At 41.7% G+C, this 25,216-nt stretch overlaps 1 protein-coding gene across 3 annotated transcripts in view; it reads right to left on the reverse strand.

The window, feature by feature from the left end:
• Positions 1 to 891: 891 nt before the first annotated feature.
• Positions 892 to 25,216, reverse strand: part of mxi1 (max interactor 1, dimerization protein) — a 46,609-nt gene continuing 22,284 nt past the window's right edge. For 2 of the 3 annotated variants that reach the window (XM_055646972.1, XM_055646974.1), the window contains exons 3-5: positions 4,546 to 4,660; positions 3,449 to 3,620; positions 892 to 2,470 (exon numbers count right to left, since the gene is read on the reverse strand). In XM_055646972.1, the coding sequence (XP_055502947.1) occupies positions 2,307 to 2,470; positions 3,449 to 3,620; positions 4,546 to 4,660 (451 nt within the window). In that variant the 3' untranslated portion in view covers positions 892 to 2,306. The remainder of the gene's footprint in view (positions 2,471 to 3,448; positions 3,621 to 4,545; positions 4,661 to 25,216) is intronic. The other variant, XM_055646973.1, reaches the window with a different exon arrangement.

Genomic DNA, 25,216 nt, shown 5'->3' on the forward strand with positions numbered 1-25,216 from the left:
AACTAAACCAAACGAGGCTGGTAAGTATAGTAAATATACATTGCCATGTAGCAATTTAAAATGTTGCAATTATTGTGTCCCAAATAGTTATCACTGAATAGCACCAGAATCATATTCTTCCTGTTTTCAATGTTTTAAGTTGTATGAAATAGGTAATTTACATTTTCATGATATGTGAAATTTCTCAGGGCTTTTCTTGATTAATTTAGAATGCAATGGAAAGCACACAAAATCTATACATGCCTTTTGTACTATTTGATGCATTTCACCTTTGTTTTTGTAAATATTCTTACAAATCCAGTTAAAACTGTAACCTTTAAAAAAAAATGCAAACAAATCATAGTGACCAGAATTACTTGAGGTACTACTTTTAAGATTCTAAAATTTATCTGAAACAGGAAAAATCTAATTAGCTTGTTATTTAAATTTGAACTTGGAAATCACGACTTATAGCTCATGACAAACAATTTTTCAATAAAAGACAAAGCTGGAGTAACAACATCTCCGTTCATCCCCATCCATGTACTCCATAAATGCTGCCTGACTGTTTAGTTATCTCCAGCACCGAGTGTTTTTTTTATAAAACAGTATCTGCAGTTCTTGTATCAAAAGAAATGTTCAAGCTACTTTTTCCAATTATTTGAGCTGCACCTAATGCAATGGCCTAAATCTAGTTCTTGACCTGAAAAACTGCACAGTTGCAGTGTAAATTTGAAGGGGTGGGCTGTTTGATTATATGGAAATGCTTTTTGATCAACTGAAAGGCAAAAATCTACTTTTGAGAGGTGAAGGATTCCTGGTTGATTTACTGTTTACTGGTTGCTTTTAGAAATGGGTATTTCAAGCTCTAACCCTCACTCATCAACAACACATATTTGGCAAATCACAGGTGTATTCCTATGACATTTTGTCAAATTTTAATTATTACAACATTGTGCAATTTAACTGCAATTTCCTGATATGCACTTTATCCAGCAGGCAAGAGAGCAGTGATGGACTTTCTGGGGAAGGACATCTCAAGATCAAATGAAAACTTGTAGAAAATATAACAGCTAGGATGTTTCAAATGGAAATGGATCATTGTTAAAACTAAAGTTGAAATATTACTGAATAAAAATAAAGCTCAGCTGCAGGCAAAAGTTAAATTGAAACACAGACAAGCCCTCTGTCTAATCGTCCCTAGTGGTTTTCAAATTTTAGATTTACCACACATTTCTATATATGCATGCCGTAGTCCTGAATCTACTGCTAATGCTTTTGTAGTTAACACCAACGTTGGATTTGACCATAGCAACAATAAAATCTTTCTCTTCTCTATAAAAAATACCATTAACTGTACTGCAGTGTGCACATATACCAAAAGCTAAAACATACTAATGCATATAGGTTTCTATTCTTGCAAAGCTAATTTATTAACTTTATTGGTATGGGGCTTCAAAATTGCTGAAGGGGCTGTTGCGGTCAGGTTAATTTTACAGGAATCAGGCCATTCTAATATGGAACTGAGGTTGAAGGGAAGTGAAGGAAACAAGATTAAGATTGAACTATTTTTAAATTGCTCTGAATACGTGCAGGGACAAATAGATAATAGACAGTAACTTCATGACAACACAATGCACGCTTAGAAGGCACAACATCAGCACAAACAAAAAATAAAAAGAAATGTCCCTAAGATTTAACTTCATAAAACTTGGAGAATCAAAGGGAGCAAGATACATTGTTTTTTTGTTTGCCACACTAAATAAAATCAGCCATAAATTACCAATTTTGTAAAGATTTCTTCAGTATCTAGGGTAGTTTTTTTTTTTTTTTTTACAGTAAGTGGACTTTACAACAATCTGATTGGCGAGGTTTCCGCAGAGGTAAAGTCCTTGCGGGTTTTATAAAGGAAATGAAGACCTCCAAGTGCAGGGTAGAAACAATCTATCAGAAAGCCACAAACTTTCTGACATTGTTCAAATTACATTGAAACTCTGGGCTACACATCAAGATGCCCTTCACCTTAAAAAGTGCATTTTTTTAAAAAAGGCTTATATTTTCCAACTGAATTGACACTAATGGGTTATCTGCGAATACACAAAGAAACCATCTGAATAGTGGTATCGCTTTGTACCCACAATCCTATGCACTATTTCTTTCTTCAAAACAATGTAATTTATCTCAGTACTAGGTGAATGCCTCGTGCATGAGTATTGCAGTACAAACATGTGTTCTTAACCTATTTAATTTCCTCACAAAAGTCTAAAGCTGAAGTAGCTTGTCAAATTGTGATCCCTCAGGCTATTTGCAGGTAGTTTCAGGGTCTTCTAAATGGATGAGGAGAGCTTTATACTGCAGCTTGAGTAACCTTCATCACTACCAACACTTTGGAGGCTGCTATGATCATCAAGGTCGCTGATGCTGGAAGTGCTAATATTGTCCACATCTCCATGGGAGAATTCTGTGCTCTCAACATCCACTTCAATTTCTTCTGGAAATAAACAAAAACAAGGCAATTAGAGATGTGTCAGTTAACAGTGCCAGTTAGAAAAATAATGAATGTTCTGATATCTAAGTTACCTAAAGAAATAATTTAATAGTTTTTTTGTTTATTGTTTGAAACATTTTTCATACAGAGTAACCTAAATAGCTCTGCTAGTGATAAGAATTTTGATTAAATAAAACATTCCAAAATATTTTTTAAAAGTTCAATAACAGCAGTAAAGAGCAGCTTCACAAAATTAATCATCAAGTCTTATTTAACCATTTCCTACAATAAACTAGAGGGACAAAAATATCTTGAGAGCAGCAAACCTATATTTATATTTCAGGTGATGTTACGAAAAGATATGCTAACCTTACAAAACCTCTCAAGGTTAGTGGCTTGGACTTTGCAAGCAGTGGCAAAGAAAGCATGAATAAAGATGCTCACAAAGATCTAACCACTTTTGTGGTGACAAGGATCGCGAATCATTGTGCTTCTTTTCCGACATGAATGGCTGTCAGGATTCAGTTCTATTGTACATGGGCAACAATTATAGCATTAAGTTTAGGAAGGAATAGTAGATGCTGGTTGAAACCGAAGATAGACACAAAATGTTGGAGTAACGCAGCGGGTCAGGCAGCATTTCTGGAGAAAAAGAATCGGGCAATGTTTCGGGTCGGAATCCTTGAAACGTTAAGCTGGTTGAACACCAATCAGTGACAAATTCTCAGGTAAGAAACCAAGATGTAAAAAGCAGTTTTTAACTAACATTTCAAGCATAATGCAAACCATAAAATATAAACCAGAACACAGCATGTGATATTGCTAGATGATGGCATACCAAAAACATTTTAAAGTCAAATTAAAATCAATTTTAATTAAAATATTTATCATAAGGAATCATAAACCCCATGCCTAATATTACTTGGATAACTAATCAATAGTAGGTGGTGTGGCCAATAGAATTTGTTTATAGAACTTTACCTCGTTCCGAGTCTGAACGATCAGAGAAGACATTGGATCCTACACTATCCATTCGCATTCGTTCATTCTCTGGCAGACCCTGTAGCTGTTCCAGTCTCCTCTTTAAAAAGCGATGCTCTCTTTCCAGGTGCTCAATCTGGTACAGTGACTTCCTATCCAGCTCTTCAAGTTTCTGCCAATGTGTAATACAAAAAATGAATGAGCATCTACAGAGCAAGCCAATCAAAGGAATTATTTTCTGAGTTAAACAAAATGCCAGTAAAATTCACTGAGAAGACCTTAGGCAGGTTGTAAACTTAGCATTTGTACGTGAATTTAGCTCGTACAATCAACTACAATTTATTCCATGACAATTATTAGGAGAGTGCTGTTTACAAACAGCTCTCCATTCAAAAGTGTTAGAAATTGGGTATGGAAATAATTTTTTTCCTCAAATTTGTCATGTCTGCTGACATAAATTTCAGGTTAATTTAAATAGCTAGTATAGTTACATCTTAAAACACCTTTGTCTCAAGTTAAAATTATGATTGCAGATGAATGGCAGAGTTTAGGCAGCCAACAAGGTTAAACAAAAAGGATCTCAAAAGTGCCGTCTGATAGACAAAATTGAAATAGTATGATTGAAGCAGTTGGATGTGTAGCTGGAAAGATGGTGTAGGTGACAGAGCTTTAAGTTACTGGGCAATGGGGATCATTTTGGGGGAGGTGCAACTTCCACAAGCCAAATGGGTTGCACCTCAACAGGAACAAAACCAATATTGTTGTGCAGGTGGTGGTGAGGGGTGAGATTGTTGCAGCTTGGGTGCTAGTGCTGCTGCAATCAGAATGGAGAAAAACTTAGCTGGAAATAGAAGATTGAGGTAAAATAGAGGTAAAATGACCTGATATTATCAAGAAGGAGAGAATATACAAGCATAACATTTAATCTGTAAGGGTACAAATGATGACTGGGAGAATGGTATGGAAACCAAGGTTGAAACAGCTATGATCTCAATTTATGGTGGGGCAAGCTCCATTCTTGTAACGTTGCTGATGAGCCCGAGATAAATAATTTAATATCTGACCAAGAGGCATGTAGTTGTATTATTTTGCTTTACCTTAATATGTGCTTTGGCTTTGTTGAGTAAACCAAGAGTAGTGTGCCTGGTACACTCTGATCCCAGTGGTATAAGTTCCTTCAATTGTTCCAAACAGAGACGAAGGTGTGCTCGACTGTAATCAAAAATATAATGTGCTCAAACCAACAGTAAGTCAATAAATATATAATCAACAACTAAAGGATAATTTTAACAAGTGAACATTCAGTCAATAATTTAAACAATTCATGGAATACTCATTAGCATTAAGTGGTTAACAATCTAACCAAACTAACAGTATTAACTTTTCTGTTCATTTCCATCTCATGAAGATCAGAGCAAAAGAAGTTGATGTTTATTTCTGGCTTTGTTGCTGTACTATTTGCCTGGACAATACCATCCATTATTTTGTAGGTCCTGAATTACTATACGCTGAATTTGAAATCTAAGGAAAAATATTAATCACGTTTGGAAATAAAATATTGCAGTTAAACGATATTGCCTGGAGTAGAGCAAAATTGTGCCAGACTCTTCGTGGTCAGTGTGAAATTTGTCCCCTGACTTTCTGGAATGATTTTAATTGATAATAGAAGCAGTGCTGTATCGTAGAACATCCCTAAATAGTCTAACACCTAATCTCTCAAACCTTTTCTCTGTGGAGTTAAAAATGACATTTGTTTACAACAAATTAATTTTCACTAACCTAAAAAACATGTTATTTTTAAAGGACCAACATTCAAACTGCATTCTTCGAAAGGATGCTCAAAGAAAAATTATCCACACCCAACTCTTATGGATGGCATGGATATAGATTATATGCATCAGAGGATCACAGGAAGTCATAGAGAACACATGAGAAGGCATACAAGACCCCATCGCCAAGATCTTATCCACCAAAGATTTACGAAGAGAGTTCATATCTGCTTTGAGGTGCAACAATCCCACAGGCTAAACTTTACCAAACCAGTCCAAACGTAAAAGTAAAAATCTGGAGATGCCTCTATCTGAAATAAAAACAGAAAGTGCCAAAAGCACTCGGAGATCAAGCGGTTTTCTGTTAACATTTTTAACTATTTCTCTTTCCACACATGCTATTTACATCACTGAAATGTGTCTTCCAACGTCCTCAAATAAAAGCGATTGTTTTGGCGCAGACATATGCTCTGTCTGCCAAGGCCTGCTGGAGCTCTTGGTTGCTAATAATTTTAATGTCCCTTCCCATACCAATCTTTTTGTCCTTGGCCTCCTCCAATGCCACACTCACAGAACAGCACCTTATTTTCCACTTGGATAGCATCTATGAATGTACAGTGCCATCCATAATTTTTGGGACAAAGACCCATCATTTATTTATTTGCCTCTGTACTCCACAATTTGAGATTTGTCATAGAAAAAAATCACATGTGGTTAAAGTGCACATTGTCAGATTTTGGGAACAGATAGGATTGGTCATATACACTTCAGAATTCATTATGCTACTACCATTAGCAGTTGTACAATGAAGATAAGTGAGCAAGTACCTTCAGCAGTTATACATGCCCAGGTCATAACACCCCCACCATTGTGTTTCACAGATGAGGTGGTATGCTTTGGATCTTGGGCAGTTCCTTCTCTCCTTCACACTTTGCTCTTTCCATCACTCTAATATAAGTTGATCTTCGTCTCATCTATCCACAAGACCTTTTTCCAGAACTGTGGTTGCTCTTTTAAGTACTTCTTGGCAAACTGTAATCCTGCCATCCTATTTATGCAGTTAACCAGTGGTTTGCATCTTGCAGTGTAGCCTCTATATTTCTGTTCATGAAGTCTTCTGTGGACAGTGGTCATTGACAAATCCGCACCTGAAGTGTTTCTGATCCGTCAGACAGGTTTTTGGGGGGTTTTCTTTATAATAGAGATAATTCTTCTGTCATCAGCTGTGGAGGTCTTCCTTGGGTTGCCAGTCCCTTGGCAATTAGTAAGCTCACCAGTGCTCTATTTCTTCTTAATGATGTTCCAAACAGTTGATGTTGATAAGCCTAATGGTTGGTTGATGTCTCTAACAGTTTTATTCTTGTTTCCTAGTCTCATAATGGCTTTGACTTTCATTGGTACAATTTTGGTCCTCATGTTGATAAACAGCAATAAACGTTTCCAATGGTGATAGAAAAACTGGAGAAAGACAAGGTACTGAGAGCTCTCTTGTACCTGCATTAAGGAGCCAATTTGAACACACCTGAGCAATTACAAACGCATGTGAAGCCATGTGTCACTGGTGATGTCCATGAACTGCAGACTTCAAGCAGTCATTGCATGCAAAGGATATGCAACAAAATACTAAACATGACTACTAGCATTTACATGACATTGCTGTATCCCAAGCATTATGGTGCCCTGAAATGGGGGGGACTATGTATAAACACTGCTGTGATTTCTACCTGGTGAAACCAAAATGTATAAAAAAACTCTTTAATAAAATCTGACAATGTGCACTTTAACCACATGTGATTTGTTTTTATTACAAATCTCAAATTATGGAGTACAGAGGCAAATAAATAAATGTTTGGTCTTTGTCGCAAACATTATGGAGGGCACTGTATGAACATTGAATTCTCCAAATTCAACTAATAGATCCTGCCCCCTCCCTTTCCATCCCGTCACTTCTCCCACCATCTACCACTGCCCCAGTTACTCTTTCCCCTCTTCCATGCACTCATCTCTCATCACCAAGTCCCATATTTCCCTAGTATGTCCCTCCACCCTCCAATAGATCCCACCATCTTTTCTTATCTGACGCCTTTCTGGCTCCTTGACAAAGAAGTGGCAGACAAACGGAATGTTTTTCCATCAGTCTTCACAGTGGCAGACACCAGCAACATGCCAGAAAACTCAAGAGAGTCAGGGGCAGAAGTGAGTGCAGTCGCCCTCTTTTTTCCCAGCTTGCTTCTCCCTACTCCACGCAGTTTGAACGGACCAAGCCCAAAATGTCATCTGTCCCTTCCCTCCACAGATGCTGACTGATCCAATGACAAACAATACTAACTGAAAAAAAAATCACATGAATTAAACAAAAAGTGAAAGCTGAAGAATTCAAGGCCAATAAATGGTAACTTTGAATTGAATGAATTAGCTTGTTAACCCTAATACTTTATTCCATCGAGGTACAATTCTGCTGTGAACTACAGATTTTATTAAACAACCATATATCATTGGGGTTGGGGGAACAAGAGAATTTAAATCAATGGAATTTTTCAGCATTCTTGAGGAAAAATACAAAATTGGTAAACTAAAACTTTGAGAACATTGTAGTTTTAATGCGACCGTTATTAATAAGGTAGGGGATACCAATTATAAATTAGATATAAATAGACACTGGGCTGTGGCAGGTCATTGCAAAGTTGCGTAATGTGCCTGTTTTTATGTTCCTCTAGAAAGGCTACAACGATGACCCTGCGACCCAGACCTAATGATAACGCCACAATTATGCATGACGATGGCCACGGCATGTATTTCAAACCCATGTTCTGACCTAAAAACCAAAAAATCTCCACTTTTGAACGATTCTGTGAAACCAGGAAGCGCTGAGTCAAAAAAGATTAGGATGTGTAGGATGTAATGCCAACAGGCAAGCCACCTACCCCGAACAAGATACTACGGTACGCACCCCCCCAAACTGGTTGGTGGTGAAGGATTAGGGAAAGTTAACCTTAGAGAAGTCTACTCCGGCTCATCATAGAGATGAAAAACTCCGACAACCAATTATAAATGGGTGCACGATTAGGAGACCGTAAACAATTAAAAATCAAATACCATTACAAATATTTAAATCCACACTTCTTTTATCTCCTAAATCTGTGTTGCCAGGCGCGACTGAAATGCAGTAACAATCATTATCATAGCTTTATCGAACTGTTCAAGGGTACCGTAATAAACTAGGTGCGGTGGGCGGATGAAGCAACAAAATAGAATCACACACGTGAGCTCAGTGGAATCGACATCATTAAAAGATGTAATGGCGCACGTCGCGGGACAAGAACAAGGGTGGAGGTGGTAACAGGCGTATAAGCAAAAAAACGACGCCGTACGGCCGCCCCAGGGGATGGTTGTACAAGTTACTCCAAAATCCTTTACCAGCACGCTACGATAGCCTGATTACGCTGGATATGCCACGAACCTGCCTATGATGCTAATTTAATTATGCAGTGACCACCGGTTAACGTGCTTGCGTAATATTTGAAAATTTCACTCGGAAAATCCTTCCGCCACGGGGAAATGCGTGTGCGAGATGTACGAATAAATCGCACACTGGCGCCCAGGCCCACCAAGGAGCCAGGCCGCGGTCCTCCGGCCTTGAACGCCCGAGACACGCTGGTGTCTAGGAGCTTGTCTTAGCAACAATCGAAGTTTCAAGTGCGCGGACTTGCGGGCGTGACTGTTCGCGCTGTTCCCGATCAAGATAACCGTGGCCATGTACGACAAGGCAAATGTACGCCCAGTAGGGACGGCCCTTGTCTAGGGTCCACACCCACACTGATGACACCAGATTTCGGACTTAAGTCTTGACTAGTAGATTTATAAGCGCTAGCTCTGAAACAGATAGAGACACCAACTGCCGAACATTGATGCTTGCTTCTCCAAAATTGATCTCATTCTTGGGACTAACTCCAGTATTGACACCAAAAGAAACAAGAACAATTTGACACACATTGGGACATGCGGCGCAATAAGACATTGTAGAAGGCTCAATCTCTCGAAACACCTAGCTCATTCACCTATGGTCTCCTCGTCAATTCCGCATTTAATCCATCATATTGACAAGTTCATAACAAAAACTACGCACGGCTTTCAATAATCTCTTTGGCTACCCCCAACAACGATTGTCTTCAGGTTATAATTGAATGTGGCCGTGTTACTATATTGATCTTGGCGACAACATCATAGGGGAAAAAGCTCCAGCTGACAGTGGCTAAACATACATCTGCTTAATTCCGAAGAATGGACATAGGAGTGACTAAGTTATTCATTAAACACACATGCCCGTAGTTGTTCGGAAGTTTTACAATTATGTACTGTAGTCAAAATACGACATCAGAGTAGTCATCTTATGGGGCCAACGGGCTGTCTGGTCTAAAATCCTTAATGCCGTTCCAACTAGTCGTACCGTCTCCAAGAAGGGTCGTTAACCCAAGTAACGGCACCCCATCTTCCGGTGCGTCTCCTCAAACGAGATTCTAGCCTGGCCCACTGATTACTCCAGCATTTGTGCGTCTTACCTTCATTATTTTTTGTATATATCTACAAAACAATGTAAGTTTGTTCCAGCACCCTGGACTCTGTTTCCGGACCCAAGAAAGATAACTATTGAATGAAAAAATAGTTTATTTATTTTAATCCGACGCTTGCTAAAAAAAAATCTGTAGGTTTGAGTTATTGGCTGAGGGTCAGTAAATGATTTTGACAGTTCCCTGAAGTACGTTTAGTGTTCTCTACCAGAGCCAGAAGCATCTGGAGTTCCAACTCTGAACTATTAACCATTAGCTTGGTCTCGAAGCATCTCTGATACTCATCACCCACCTAGTAGGATCTAGAATATCAGATGGGCTAGGAAATAAAATTATTGCTGTGGACCCCTCAAGGCAATTTAAAAATAGTCAAATAGAAATGTTTCAAATTTATGAATGTATCCGACATTGTAATCATGCAGCTTTTGGTTAGGGTAGAGTTGTAATCATTCTTCACTTTGCTCCACCCCAACTAGTGGTTTTTGAGGTTGCTGATGAACTACTCGTGGGATCTAAAGTCTCTCTGCGGGAATAGGTGGAACAGTGCACAGGTGGACAGCCCATGGGGAGGTAATGACACCCTCCTTGGTACTTCCGTTTGCTGGGCTTCCGCATTCCTCTCCTCTAAGTCACGAGGTCTTCAGTGCTATCCATCTGCATATTGAATGGTCATGGACTAGGGATTTGGTGGGAATGTTATATATTTTTCCCAAGAGGCTTTGAGAACATCCTTTGATTGTCTTCCTGGGTCGTTGCGATAAATGTTGTTGGTTGAAGCTCCTAGTGATGGCGGTTCTGGCAATAGGCCAAGTTAAACAATGTGTATGTCCTACTGTCTATTGCCAGCTGATGAGAATTAGCCTAATTGCTGGAAATATTGGTCCAGGAAGAGGAGCAATTAGTTAGATTGTTCTACCCGCCAATAGATTTGAGATATTTTTTTGTGGAGACGCTCTGGGGTGAGGACCTTCCAATGCTTTGAGGTTGGTCACCCCCCGCGCCCACTTGGTCAGATCAGTCCCACCACTCCAAATATATGTAGCAACGGTAAGATTCACTGCCCTAGCTTCTAGCTTCTCTTTTCCTTCGTTGGTTGGTTAGGCCCCCTGAATACCGATGGTGAAATTTCATGTTCATATCTGATATGTAAAGTATATTAGTGAAAGATAGCTTCCAAATACATGATAATGGCAGAGAATGGTGGCATGACACACATTCCCCTTGGTGATTGGATTTGTCAGCTTTTTAATATTTCACACTGCGATTGCTACATAAAATTTTATAATGGGGGTGGCATCATGGCGCAGACTGCATCGGTAGAGTTGCTGCCTATCAGTGCCAAGAATCCGGGTTCGATTTCTGACTACGGTGGCCGACCCAATTTAAGGAGTTTTGTATGTTCTCTTGTGCAACGAGGGGTTTCCCTACGGAAAGACTCAGTTGATTAATGTCTGATCTGAAGCGTTTGTCCGGTACATAGACATGATTCCAGGACCTATAGCTTGAACAAGAGCGATCCCTGAACAACTCGTTGTGATATACCAATTCTTGGTAGGAGGTAGACGCTTTCGTATCTACGCTTCCTGGAGTCCATAGCTCCAAAATATTGGCTTGGATCCTAAATTCTCCTATGGAGTGTTAAAAGTTTCTAGGAGATTTAAATGTGTGTTGATATGTTAAAATATTAGAGTGAACAGCATGTTTTGGGAGCACCTCGGGGCATAAAGTTTCTCGTCCATTGTCGCTATTTAAAAATCACCTCGTATTTGCCGATAAACGGATTATGACCACTAAATAAAATAGCTGAGTCCACTTAACAACTTCTGTTCCTCCCAAACCAAAATCAGCCATCAGAGGCAAATTAATCAGACGTCTGAAATATCTGCATATGGGGCTACCCCCAAGAGGGCCATAACATAGTCCCCACACACTCCAACTAACATATAGATGGAGCTTAATTCTTTACAAGGCCTGTAAACTCAGGGTACCAACTCTAATCACCACAAACCGTCTAGTTGATATCCACTTTATGACACATTAATCATAAGTCAATTAATAATTTCAATGGTCTTTGTTGGAGAACATTTTTATAAACAACTGACATGTTTACTTAACTAATTAATTACAGTGATTAAAAGCCCTAACACCAGGGAGGCGAAACATAATACTGAAGTCCCATTTGCAGCCACCAAATCTCCTAGTCTATCCTTCTAACTACTGACGCCAATGATTCTCTCTACCAGGTTCATAATGCTCTCCCTGGCCAAGCTTCATTATCTTCACTGGACTGCCAATGATCTAGTACCCTCTGGCCGGCTTTTTTGTTAGCATGAAAACTATTGATGATTGGTTCAATATCATGCACCAAGTGGGCGTACATATTTCCAACGCAATTAGGGTCCTTTTCCTTTGGGTGGGTTGTGAGCATGTCTTGGGGAAGTCACATGTTCCAGCGTTAGTTTTTTGCCGATACACCCAATCCCAGTGGGTAACCACATGGGGGATGAAAGTGGGAAAGCAACATTTTTTTTTTTTCACACACGGAGGCTGGCCTACAATCCGAGATCTGGTGCTTGAGTTCACAACTAAAACTAACTGGGCTGTGGAACCTTAACTTTTTTACCAGTTATGGTAGGGGTACTGGACTAGCGAACCTAATAATTATGAGTCTGGCCTTGTTTGTGAGCCCTTGATTACCACTTTACCTGAGTGAAGTGCTAGCCTCTGCTTAGGGTTCACAGCCAAATATCAATTTATTGTTACTTTTGAACAAACTCTACTGAAACGTCCGTCTCGCGGACCAAGAATCAACTTACGAAAAAATTTTATCATTATTGCCTTCTTTTGATGCATAAAAGACTAAAAGTGGCAAACCCCCCAACCATTGATCCTGGTGTCTAATTTCGACAGGGCAACAGGTCACGTCCCAGACTAACTGGCTTTGCAAAGTCCTCCTCACAGACATCTGGGATCTGCTGCCTAAACTGGAGTACTGTATCACAAAGTAGTCAAGCAAACCACTTGGCATAATGTGTACACACAGAACCACATCTGGTACATCGCCAGATTCCCTGGTACATTTTGCCCCACTGTCCGGATGGATGCAAGCAAAGGTGTGGGCACTGGTACCCCGGGCCATTGCAACAGATGTGGCGCCTGGATGGTCCTCACATCAACTCAGACACATGAGGTCTCATAGTTTCGGGTACAATGAGGACATGGACACGAAGCTGCTCATTTCCCACCAGTACCAATCGCCTTAGCTAATGAATCTGTGGGTTGCCTCCATGTAGTTGGCAACAACTCATAAAGAAACATCATGAAAAGTAGCAAGTGCACAAGAAGCGATTGTGGTGTGATAAGTCAAGACTGCAACCACCACAGTAAACCAAGTCCTTAAGGACAAAGCTGTCAATAGCTGTCAATAGCAGGTAGTGAGTGAACCAACACAAATGCTAAACCTACTTGACCTTGACTTCACCGTCAAAAGCAAAGATGGGCATTCCTAAATAAGGGGCTAACTAAATGAATTACAATACAGAATCAAATGTATGTTGAACAGCAAAAGAAGCATACAATAGACCAATTCGATAGATAAGGACTTTTCATTCCCAATGCAGCACTGAAGGCTTCCTAACGGGGGAAGGATTCGATTGCGTAGCTGAACAACACCGCAAGGACCGGAAGTCAAAGTCAGCATAAACTAAAAGAGAAAGGTATTAATAGATTAGTTGGGAAGCGTTAAAAAACAATCAGACAAGGGTATACGTGTGCAATACGCGCGGAGGGCACCCAGACAAAAGTAAGTGGAAAATCGCTTAATGTGAGCCGGGGAACTACAACGCAATACGCCCAATATATAAAAAAGGATACCAAAAGGTTCTTCCATATGGTTATATCAAGAGTCAAGAAAGAGGCACGGGGGGACGTGCGACCACTGGAAATGATGCTGAAGAAGTTCAGCAAAGTTCAGTGAGTGGTATGGTACAAAAAATAAACATTCCCTGTATAGACGAATGGGAAAAATTACTTGCTTTTGCGTGCGGGGGGGGGCCAACACCGAACATAGTAGGCACATTACTACACACCATATAAGTTGTCCGATAACCATATATTAAAATATCAGTAGCACCCATGGACTCTATAAACTGATGAAGGCAAATACAATAATAGTGGTATTAATACTCCGAAGTTTAAGTCCGAGCACACAGTTAAAATAGCCTGATGGCCGTTAAGGCAGGGAAGTAGCCTGTGGGGTGTGTTTTGGGTTTTTTTTCTCCTGAACCTGTTGTTGCCAGTCTTCACGGCTTCCTGTAACCTTCTAGGCCTCAATGAACGAGGAGCAGGGAGATTCTGTCGTGGCCAGTGGTGTGGTTCAATTTTAATGATAGCTGCACACCTTTTTTGAGGCACCGACGAGCGAGTAAAAATCAACACACGCATCGTGACGGAAGGCAAGAGGCCAGCTGAATATAGCCTGGGGGGGCAGATGTTTACTACAGGCTTTATCAGGAGCTCTTTTCCCTCTCCAGGCCTCAAAAAGAAAATTGCAAAAGCGTGACCAGGAGGCCACACTATGCAACCGATTCGCATCTCCCGGGTAACCATCAGAATGATATCGGCTGACTAAAGAATGGCAAAATCTAGTTTTGTTGTCAATCAGTCCATTCACAGTGGAAACGACCATCAAGCGGTCCAGAATAATTCACGTGAGATCAAAGGGGTGGAAGTTAGCGATGTGGGGTGTGACCTATCACTAAATTCCAGCACGGGCTGGAGGCATGAAATGTCTGAAGTGATAATCACCAGTTCTGGACGGCACCCACAGGAGTTCTGACCATTTTCATGTACATTAATTGTGATCTTCCAATGACTTCACATAGCGGTCAGGGTTTACATCCATATGGTTGTTAGCAACATATACACAAATATATTAAATAAGAAAGAATCTTGTTCAGAAGGTAGCGAGGCAAAGACAGCCCTTAATTCAGTGCTGGCTACAGGTTCTATAAGATCTCTCTGAACAATACAAGCTTTCTATGTACTATATGAAGCACACGCAGGTGCCGGGCAGCGATTAACCGAATCGATGTTGTCTTCTATTCACAATAGCAGAGGTCAACCTGGGCTTTGGTGACACGTGAGACTTTTGCCTGACAAACCTATTTAAATTCTTTGAGGAAGTAACTACAGTGATGACAAGAGTCAGAGGTTGGGAAAACCGAGTTCCGGGAAAGACTAGTTAGGAGACAGGCCTGGATAACTTGGTCGTGGGTGACCGAGCAAATGATTGAATCGACTTGGGCTAGTCTCCTCAAATGAGACAAGTTGCCAGCGGAATACACAATCGCGTAATCAGCGTTTTTCGGATCACTTCACCCTTCTATATTTTGCCACGAATTTCGCATCGGCCGGTATCTGAAACGCAATACGAGGGATAACCGCCGCTAGGGGGCACCAGGCAGATAACAAACAAGAGCAGCAGACACATCAGCCGAAGACGGTAAAAGTCACGGCACAGCGCAGCATAAGCTAGGGAGCGGATTCCAAGCTGGCATCTGTGGCTTGGGAAAAGATACACAGAGAAGAGTCTCAAGATCCACCAGGGCAGGAAAAAGTGACCTTGAGAGTATCACTTCGGGTGAGGTGCCCACCACTTGACTCATCTACTTATGTCTAACACGAGGTATATACACCACAGATCGGAGGTGAGTGTGGTGCTAGCCCAGGGGCAGAATGTCACAGCACGAGCGGCAAGTCACAGTTCACAGAACGCCCCACATGGTGGTCACGCACCCCAGTGCGAACTGCAACCAAGTACTGTACCACCAAATGTACAGAGAGGTCCGAGCTCAACCGAGCCACAGTCAAGCCCGGTTTCGAGAGGAAGAGGGAAGTGACAAAACAAAGTAAATCTGGGGAATGGCAGCCTTCGCATCGCCTGGTAGGTCTGAAGACGTAAAAGACTAGTGCTTGTATGCTGGAACTCACACGGCCACGTACCATCGGGGCACGGGAATGGCTAAACACACAAAACTAACGACACACACCCAGGTCTCAATACTCCTCGGGTCGCCGTGCGCTGCCCGCCTGAGCGGCGTCTGTGTTATAAAGCCGCGAAAGCACCGGCGAGTGATTTACAAGGGTACACAACCCACGGAATGTAGAGATGTCTGAGTAAGTATCCCTGGGCAAAAACCACCTTAAATATCACCATAGTGGTGTCATCCCCAACGAATTACAAATGTCAATATGTAGTAGAAAAAAAACCTTAGGGGTTGTAACATCGAAGTCGCTCAACATGAAATCAATCAGTGGATGTGGCTATAGGCCTCAATAGGCAGCCTTTTCAGAGCCTTCAGCTACATGCGAACTAGCCTACACATGCTTATTCTAGTCAATAAAAAAGCCTCAAGAGATGAAGCCCATTTGATAGTGCATTAGGGAAAGATACCTAGCGAGGTTGGCTGCATGCAGAAGGCAGAGAGTGCAATAAAGGTTTTTTGTTACTTCTAGGGGTGGTGTACTGGGTGCGGGGGCCGCTACATTCTCCGTTGTATAGTAAAATGAGTGGATGGGGGGGAACTGAAAAAGGAACTTTGTTGCCAGCTTTTGGCATGATACGAAGATAGGATGACGGTTACGCTGGGATTAGGATAGTGGTTCTGAGATAGTGACAATATATCATGCAGCAAGTAGTGGATCCCAAAGCATTTGGATATGTATAATAACAGGTGTAGAGTGTTTTTCGAAATGGGGAAAGAATGTCAGTAAACAATTGGAGATGCAATAGGCTTTGGGTGTGCTGGTGCAGGATTGCCACAACGTTGAATTGGGTATAAGGAAATGATGCCATGCTACAAGCATATTATATTTCACAGCGATTACACACAACCAACAGGGAGTAATAGCTGGGAAAAAGGCCTTTTGTAAGGTCCACTGTCAAACCAATCATTCGTAGTAGGATTAAACTTGTCGAGCAGGTGTTGTAAGCCGGTGTATGATTCTGAGGAAGGATTGGTTACATTGACCGGGTCCAAGAAGGTTTAACTAGAGGTCCCAGAATTATTAAGGTTTTATTATTAACGATGAGCTTTTGCAGGGGTCACTGAAGGCCTGTACTCTCGCTGGGCGTTAAAGGTGAGAGGACACCGTCATTGAAACTTACCGAATCGTGAAATCCTGGAAACACGTGAAAATGCATGTTTCCTACTTGTGGAGGTCCCCAGGCCAGTGCAATAGCCTCAGATAAAAGAACTGATACACTTTATAAAGGGGATGAGAAGAATTTTTTTTAGTCTTATTGTACTTTCCGTATTCACCATCCTCAGTGGTTGATCTGTTGAATTAATTTCCACGACGGACACAAAGTCAATGGATAATTTTAAAGGTGGAGATTGCAAATTCTTGATGTAGTAAGGTGTCAAGGGTTATGGGGTGAAGGAGAATGTTGGGGGAAAGGAGAAAAAAAAGGGGGAAGGGAAAAGGGAAGGGGGGAGGGGGAGGGGGGGGGGGGGGAGGGGGGGAAAAAAACAAGAAAAGGAAGAAAGGAAAGGGGGGAGAGTGCAAGCCGGGTTGAATTCTATCCACAGCGGAGGAACGGGGGGGGGGGAAAGGGGGAGGGGAAAAAAAAAAAAAAAAAAAAAAAAAAAAAGGAAAAAAACAAAAAAGAGAAAAAAATTATATATAAGAAAATGTGAATAAAAAAAAACACCAGGGCAAAGAAATGCAACAGTTTTGTGTTTTTTGAGAAAAAAAGGGGGGGGAAAAAAGGGGGAACACTGCGAAGGGGGGAAGGAAAAGAGAGGAAGGGGGGGGGGAAAAAAAAAAGAAGAAAACAAAAAGGAGGCGGGAAAGAAAGGAGGGCGAAAAAAGGAAGGAAGGAAAGAAAGAAAGGAAGGGGGCGGAACAGAAAGAAAGGGGGAGAAAGGGGAGAAGGAAAAGGAGATCCCAAAGCTTACCGATATCAAACACCTTGCGACATAAATAAAAAAAGTAGCCTTAGAGTCATTCCATTCTAACTTGCGTTAACCATAACTGTTTATATTTACGGAAAACTGCGTTTAGTCTCATCCTATCACAGATATTGCCGTTTGTGTCGTGTCTGAGCGTACTCAGCCGCCCTTCCCACCATCATCAGACAAAAAATAAAAAAGATCGGGCAAATTATTTTATTTCTCTTTCCCAGTTGGAACTGAAACTTTACTGTGTTTCTTTAACCCAGATGATACATGATTTATCGGGTTACGAGGGGAGGATCTAGGTTTATTTCCAACTCTTAAAAGAGAAAAGGGATGTGCTAGCAAGTCACACAGCAGTAACTACCACGTGGTAGCGGCGGGCTGAGCAACCGAAAAAAGATAAGAGTAAATAAAAGCAAAAAACAAACCATCAGTGACCCAAATCTAGTCTCAGCATGTCAAGAAAAAAAGCAATGAGTACTCTGGTGCGTTACAGAATTTCTGCTTCAAGTCAGACTACTACTTGCAATTTTGGAAACAAGTGTGGGGGTTGGGTGTAGAGGGGTGGGAGAGTCTTAAAGTTTTGACCCTACCCTGAACACCATATGTGCTACTCACAAAATTCCTTTAATTATCACATAAGGGGAATCAAATCTCAGCTCACTATTGGTTCAGTTTTATAATTGAAATTTAAAATTTTCATGCTCATTATCAAATGGCATAACTGTGTGATATCCTATTTGTCAGTGACTTACCGGTTCTTTTCTAATTCATTGTGTGTAACAATCTGCAAAAACAGACATGAATCAGCATTACCTTTGAAACGCATTTTACAAACCCAAGCTCTCGTGGACTTAGTAATTGTCCACTTTGACACTTAATTAAACTTTTCATTTCTGCTGAGTAACCACTATTCTTCTCTCTGGTGAAAAGTTGATGTTTATGCATTTTAAAGTCTTATATCAAACAATTACCTATCAATAGGGTGCTATAATAACTTTACCGTAAGTGTCACTTGCTGAACTGGATTCTGGTCCTTCACTTTAATAGTTTTATTTGTAAATAAAAATTTCCGGACCCAGTGGAAAACGCAGTTGGGGGGGGGGGAAGGGGAAAAGGGAGAAAGAAGGGCAGGCATCATTCTGATATGAGTTTTTTAACAACCATTCTTAAATCAGGTGCTGAGGTCAATTAGAGAATGCTTTAAATTAGTTGTCACCTGCTCCAACACAAGATTGAATTTGGTTGGTGACAATGCTGCTTAACTAAAAGCTCCACTAATATCATGACCCATATGCAGCTCGGGAATAGCTGTGTACTTTAATCGGATCAGCGCACCGTGGAGGGACTCGCAAGACAACATTTTGGTCGTGAGAAAGGCGGAATGAAAGAAGGGAATGTACAAAAGGTTAAGGGGCAAATAGTAGGGAAAAAGGAGCAAATCCAAAAAAGAAAACAGAAAGGAAAAGGGTGGGGAAAACGGAGGAGAACAGGAGGAAAGGAAAATGAGAGAAAAATCAGGAGAAGCAAGGACAGGGGGGGGGGGCGCGGGGGGAACTTTCTTTAATTCGACTCCTTGAAACATCACCTGTCAATCAAATTTCCCTCCACAGATGCTACTGTGACCACTCAAGAGGCTGATCGGGTCAGCACTTTGTGTTTTGCTCAAGTTCCCAATATTTGCATTTCCTGCATGGCTTCCTACCATATAATTGCCCCCATCACAGTCTCAAGTGAGGCTAAAGCAAATACATTAGGTTGTTTCTTTTCTTTTGATAAATACATCTATATACTTATAAAACTGTGATCATTATTAAATTTGCTTCCTTGTGAATCACATCTTCTCGAAACCCGACGCGCCAATGGTGATATTTTTACATATTACTGTAGAGATTGCCCTCATGGTGTCGAAAATCGCATCATCCGAAAATTTGGTTCATTATTTCTTCAAATTCTTCATCAATCTGAAGCTAAAGCTAACTGAAGCTGAAGCTAACGGGCTGATGACGTCACAATGCCTCTGCTCCTCGCAGCAAGCTGTGCAGATTTTTCAAGGTGTAGCCTGCTGGCCAGTTTTCCACGAGCTGTGAGTTAGTGCCCCCCCCCTCCCCCGCATAACTCGCACTCTGACGGCCAACCCGAGAGATGCTGAGGAGCACCCGAGTGATGTCGCAAAGTGTGACACGCATTGCGCTCGTGCCTCGGCTTTTCTGAGAGCTTTCCGAGAGCATTGGTTGTAACTAGAAGATAATGGGCCTGACTTCTTTGTGCTGTGCCTCGGCTTTTCTGAGAGCTGAAACGAGAGGCTTTGTGTACTAGAGTTGGCGCCCTGGACTACAGCGTAGCTCTCTCTCTCTCTCCCTGGGCTCTAACGCGCTTTTCGCGCAGCACCCTCCCTAGCCCGGATCCTCTCACCCCCCCCCCCCTCTCCTCCCTACCCTCTACCTCTCCCCCCCATCTTCTCTCTCCCCCTCAACTCCCCTCTCCTCTATCCTCCCCCCCCCCTCCTCCCCCCCCCCCTCCTCTCCCACACTCCTCTCTCCCTCTTCTTCTCTCCCCCCCTCTCCTCCTTCCGCTACCCTTCCCCCTCCTCCACGCCCTTCCCTCTCTCTGCCCTCCCCTTCCCCCCCTCTCCCATTCAACTCTCTCTCCCCCCCTCCCCCTATCTCCACCATCCTTTTTTCTCCCCCACTCTTTCTCCCCCCTTCCCCCCCGCTCTCTCTCCCCCTACCCCCCACCTCCCCCCTTTCCCTCTCCCTCCACCCACTCCCCCCTTTCCCCCCTCCCCCCCATGTGTGTGAGGGGAGGTTAGTGTCTGTGTGACGCCGCAGGCTCTTCCCCCCTCCCCCGCAACCGCACGTTGAGGGGATGGGACCCAACGGGTCCCCCTTGGTCTAGTAAATCACAAAATTTCCAAATAAAATCAATGTCAAACCCCTGCTGTAAATCATTGGAGAAAAATACAAATTTCTGGCTAGAAAGCAAATGGCTAATAAGAGGATATTTTGTATATGAATGTGCATGTTCACATGATTAACAAAGGCTTCCTAAAACAAAAAAAAGTTCCATTACATGAGGTTGTATCCCATGGAAAGAAGGGATGAATTTCAGATGGGTGTGACGAGCCGCAACGTCAAGACAGTTTATGATTGAACGTGACCTTAAGGAATTCTGGTAAAACTGAAGTTAATAGAAAACCTCCGACTAGTCATAACTAGTACAAAGGAAGATCCTCAAGATCACCTTAATAATTGAACATCCTTGCAGATTATAGTCAAAGAACATGGAAACATTTCCTTTGGCCCAACTTGTCCACCTGACCAAGATGCCTGTCTGAGCAAGTCCCATTTGCCTGCTTTTGGCCCATTGCCCTCTAGATCTTTACTATCGATGTACTTGTCTAAATATATTTTAAACGTTGTAATTGTACCCACTTCTACAGTTTGTTTCCAATACCCATCCTGTGTGTAAGAAAGTTGATCCTCGGGTCCCTTTTAAATCTATCCACTGTCACTGTAAATCTATTCCCCCCAGTTTTACACTCCCCTACCCAGGGGAAGAGACTGTGGCCATTGAATCCTCGGGTACTGTCCTGGCTCAGTTATGTTCAACTCTTCTTCAATAATTTTCTTTCTTGGTTGAGGAGGTCAGAACCTGTGATTGAACACTGTTCCATTCCAATTCACCAAGGCTTTTTCAACAGCATCTCCTAAACTTGTTAACAGTTCACTATTCCTTCATCATTGCTGGGTCAAAATCCTTGAACTCCATGGTGTCGAAGCACCTTCACCAAAGGACTTTGATGGTTCAAGAAGGTAGCTTACTGTTACTTTTACTTTGGCAATTAAAGATGGTTATTAAATGCTGAGTGAATAGAAATATCTCAAGCTGCAGCAACAGACCCTGAACAGTATACAAATACATTTGAAAATATTTTCAATTAAATAATAGCTCTCTTTAATGGAGATAAATTCATGACGAACTTTAAAAATAGAAAATCAGCTTACGAAAACAGACCATTAAAAATGCATTCTCGTGGAACAATGGATGCTGGTTTACAAAAAAAGTGCTTGAGTAACTCTGTGGATCTGGCTGAGTAAAGGGCCTGTCCCACTTGGGCGACCTAATCCGCGAGTTCTGGCGAGTTTGCCCTTGACTCATACTCGCAGCATGGTCGATACGAGGTCGCAGGAGGTCTTTGTAACTCTCCTTCATGCTCGAGAGTGGTCTCCGCGTACTCGAGGCCTCAGCTAGGTCGCGGCGTTTTTTTTCCAATATGTTAAAAAATGCCCGCAAGTAAAAAAAGGTCACCATGAAAAAAATCGATACTTTTTTATTCGTAGGTTTAGTTGTAGTAGGTCGGCATGTTAGTCGTAGGTAATCGAGAGTAGTCGAAGATAGTCGAGGGTAGTCGTAGATAGTCTTCATCATAGTCGAATGAGATCAAAGGAGGTTGTCTTCACTCTCCACTATTCGGTGTCCAATTTTCCCGAAGTTGGTCGTAGCTAGTCGAAGCTAGTCTTCAACATAGTCGAAGGAGGTCTTCTACATAGTGGAAGGAAGTCTTCAACCTGTCATTTTTTCAAACTCTTCTAAACTCGCCAATTAGGACGCCCAAGTGGGACAGCCCCTTAACTCAGCAGGGCAGGTAACATCTCTGGAGAAAAAAAGATGGGTGACGTTTTGGGTCAGGATCCTCTTCAGACTGAAAGTAGGAGGTGGGGAAGGTGAAAAGCTGGAAGCAAGAAAAGACCAGAACCAGGACTAAGTTGGAGGAAGGGGAAAAGGAGGGAGAGGGGGAGGGGGAGAAGAATGTAAGATTGTTACTTAAAATTAGAGAATTCAATGTTCATACTGCTGGGTTGTAAGCTGCCCGTGAAATATGAACTGCTGTTCCTCCAATTTGCATGTGGCTTCACTCTGGCAACAGAGGAGGCCCAGAACAGAAAGGTCAGTATGGGAATGGGAAGGGGAGATGAAATGGTTGGCAACCGGGAGATCCATTAGGCCAAGACGGACAGAGCATAGGTGTTCAGCAAAACGGTCACCGAGTCTACATTTGGTCTCGCCAATTTCTCTAACCAAAAAACGTCTTCAGTCATGTTGGGATAATCCCTTTCATTGGCAGAAAATAGACACAAAATGCTGGAGTAACTTGGCAAGGCAGGAAGCATCTCTGGAGTGAAGGAATGGGTGAAGTTTCGGGTCGAGACACTTCTCCCGTCACCCACTCCTTCTTTCCAGAGATACTGCCTGTCCCGCTGAGTTATTCCAGCATTTTGTGTCTATCTTCGGTGTAAACCAGCATCTGCAGGTCCTTCCTACATGGTCAGTGCATCATAACCAACTGAATACAATTAGGATCTTGATGCTGCGGATGGTGATATGTGTGGGAGGGTTGGGCATTACGACTCGATCATTTATTATGCCAGTGGATAGTTCGTTGAGATGTCTTCTGTAGGACGTCCAAGTCTTTGGAGCAAACAAAAAGGCAGTGATTACTCATTGCTGCCAGGAGGGCCATGATCTTTATGTTGGGTTAGAGTTCTTGATCTTCAAGTGTTCTTTTTACCAAAAGCTGCGTTGTCACACGGAAATTGAGCAACACCTTCAGGATATTCTTTTGTCTTCATTGGGAGGTGGCTTCCAAGATATGGGATATGCTCCTCCTTTTCCATATTCATCATGGACATTTATTATTGAGAAGCTGAGTTATGCAGTGGAGCAAACCAGCAGAGGTCCTTTACCCTGCAGATGTTAAGTGCAAGGCTCAGTATATTTTGAATGAACAAACCAAGCATCACTTGGAGCTCAGTCGCTGAACAAATTTTGTCCACTTAATGCAACTTGATGACTGAGGTAAGGGTGACATTTTCTTCTGGAATGGAGATAATATAGATGGAAAAGCTTTCAATTTGTCTTTCAAATTAGCTCCTCTTCAGTGGGCAACTTGTTTTAGACGAGGTGCAACAGTACAGCGAGAATGACTGAGCAAAGTGTGGGGCAGAGATACAATCTTGCTTGCCACCTGTCTGCATTGTGATTGGTTATGTCGTGATTAAGATTTGAGCTTACAAGGCAATATGTAGCAAATGTAAGATGGGGACAAATATTGAGCCAATCAAATTTGGTAGGGATGTTCTACAGTACCTCGTGGTTGATGCAGTCAAAGGCTTTTGAGAAGTCAAATAAGCTCATGATGGCTGGTGTTGTTTTCTGGATTATTTTGGAGATGATGTGCGGTGAAGATCATGTATATTATGACTTTAAATGCTAGACTTCACTTTGTGATCACATTGTGATGACAATTTCAAGGGCAGCAGTCTGAACCTAGCCAATAACTATGCTTTATCTGCAAAGTTTGGGTATGAGGTCGTCGGGAATGTGGACTTAGAGCTGCATTTGGATGCCGGGAATATTCTTTGCAGGAGTTATCAGAGCCCAGCCCGCTAATTTGACATTCAATTTGTAAGTACTGTAACACAATTTAAGGCTAGCTCTCAGAATTAAGTAACTTGGATGACATCTTACTTGGCCTAGCCTGCAGAACTAATTTCAACTGTTCTCATCTCAATACTATGTCAACTACAGTCACAGAGTAAACGGGGAACATAAAAATGTCTTGGTGTGAACAGCTCAGATTCACACTAGTGCACATGCACAGCCATTAAGGTAGTCCACTGAAATTCTTTACAAGCCTGAGATTTAAAAACATTGCAAATTTGTTAAATCTAACATAAAACACGACGTGGCAGTGTGGTCCAGCAGCACTTCAGTACAGGGTTGGCTACCTAACTTCATTATTAAGCAACATTATTATAATTCAGACAAACTAGGAGTTTCAAACTTGAACCCATACTTGGCTCACTTTGTGCAGCTCCACAGGTTAATGTAGGAGAAGCGACTGACTTGCATCAGAACTGCAGGCTATTGCTGAACCAGGAGGAGCTCTTTTCAAATCATTAATTTTTCAGTAGCACCCGTGGTTTCTTTAACCACTTGTTAGGCTGCTTAAACAAAAAACACTAGTCAAGGCTTCAATTAACGCTACCTTATTTCAGTATTTAGCTAGGCCACTAAATAAAGCCTCACACAATTTAGCAGCAGTCCAAAAGGAGAGATCATACACAAGTTTCAGCTTTACCAAACTAGTCATAGGCATTTTGGTAGCTGGTCTCAAATTTGGTAAATCTATCCCCAAAATATTCTGGTCATTAACTGACCAGATGGGTAACCCCATTAACTGCATTTCATTTAACATAAGAACATAAACAATCTGAGTAAATCTAAGCCATTTAACAACATAAGGCATGCTTCACCATTCATCAAGATCATGGCAGATCTTTATCTCAATGTTATTTTCCTGCATTATCTCCAAATCCCCTGACTACCTTGATATCCAGAAATCCATCTAGCTGTTTCAAAAGAACTCAATGACTGAGACTTCACTGCCAAAGATTCACCACCCTC

This window comes from Leucoraja erinacea, chromosome 15 (assembly GCF_028641065.1).
Source record: "Leucoraja erinacea ecotype New England chromosome 15, Leri_hhj_1, whole genome shotgun sequence".
NCBI classification, from domain to species: Eukaryota; Metazoa; Chordata; class Chondrichthyes; order Rajiformes; family Rajidae; genus Leucoraja; species Leucoraja erinaceus.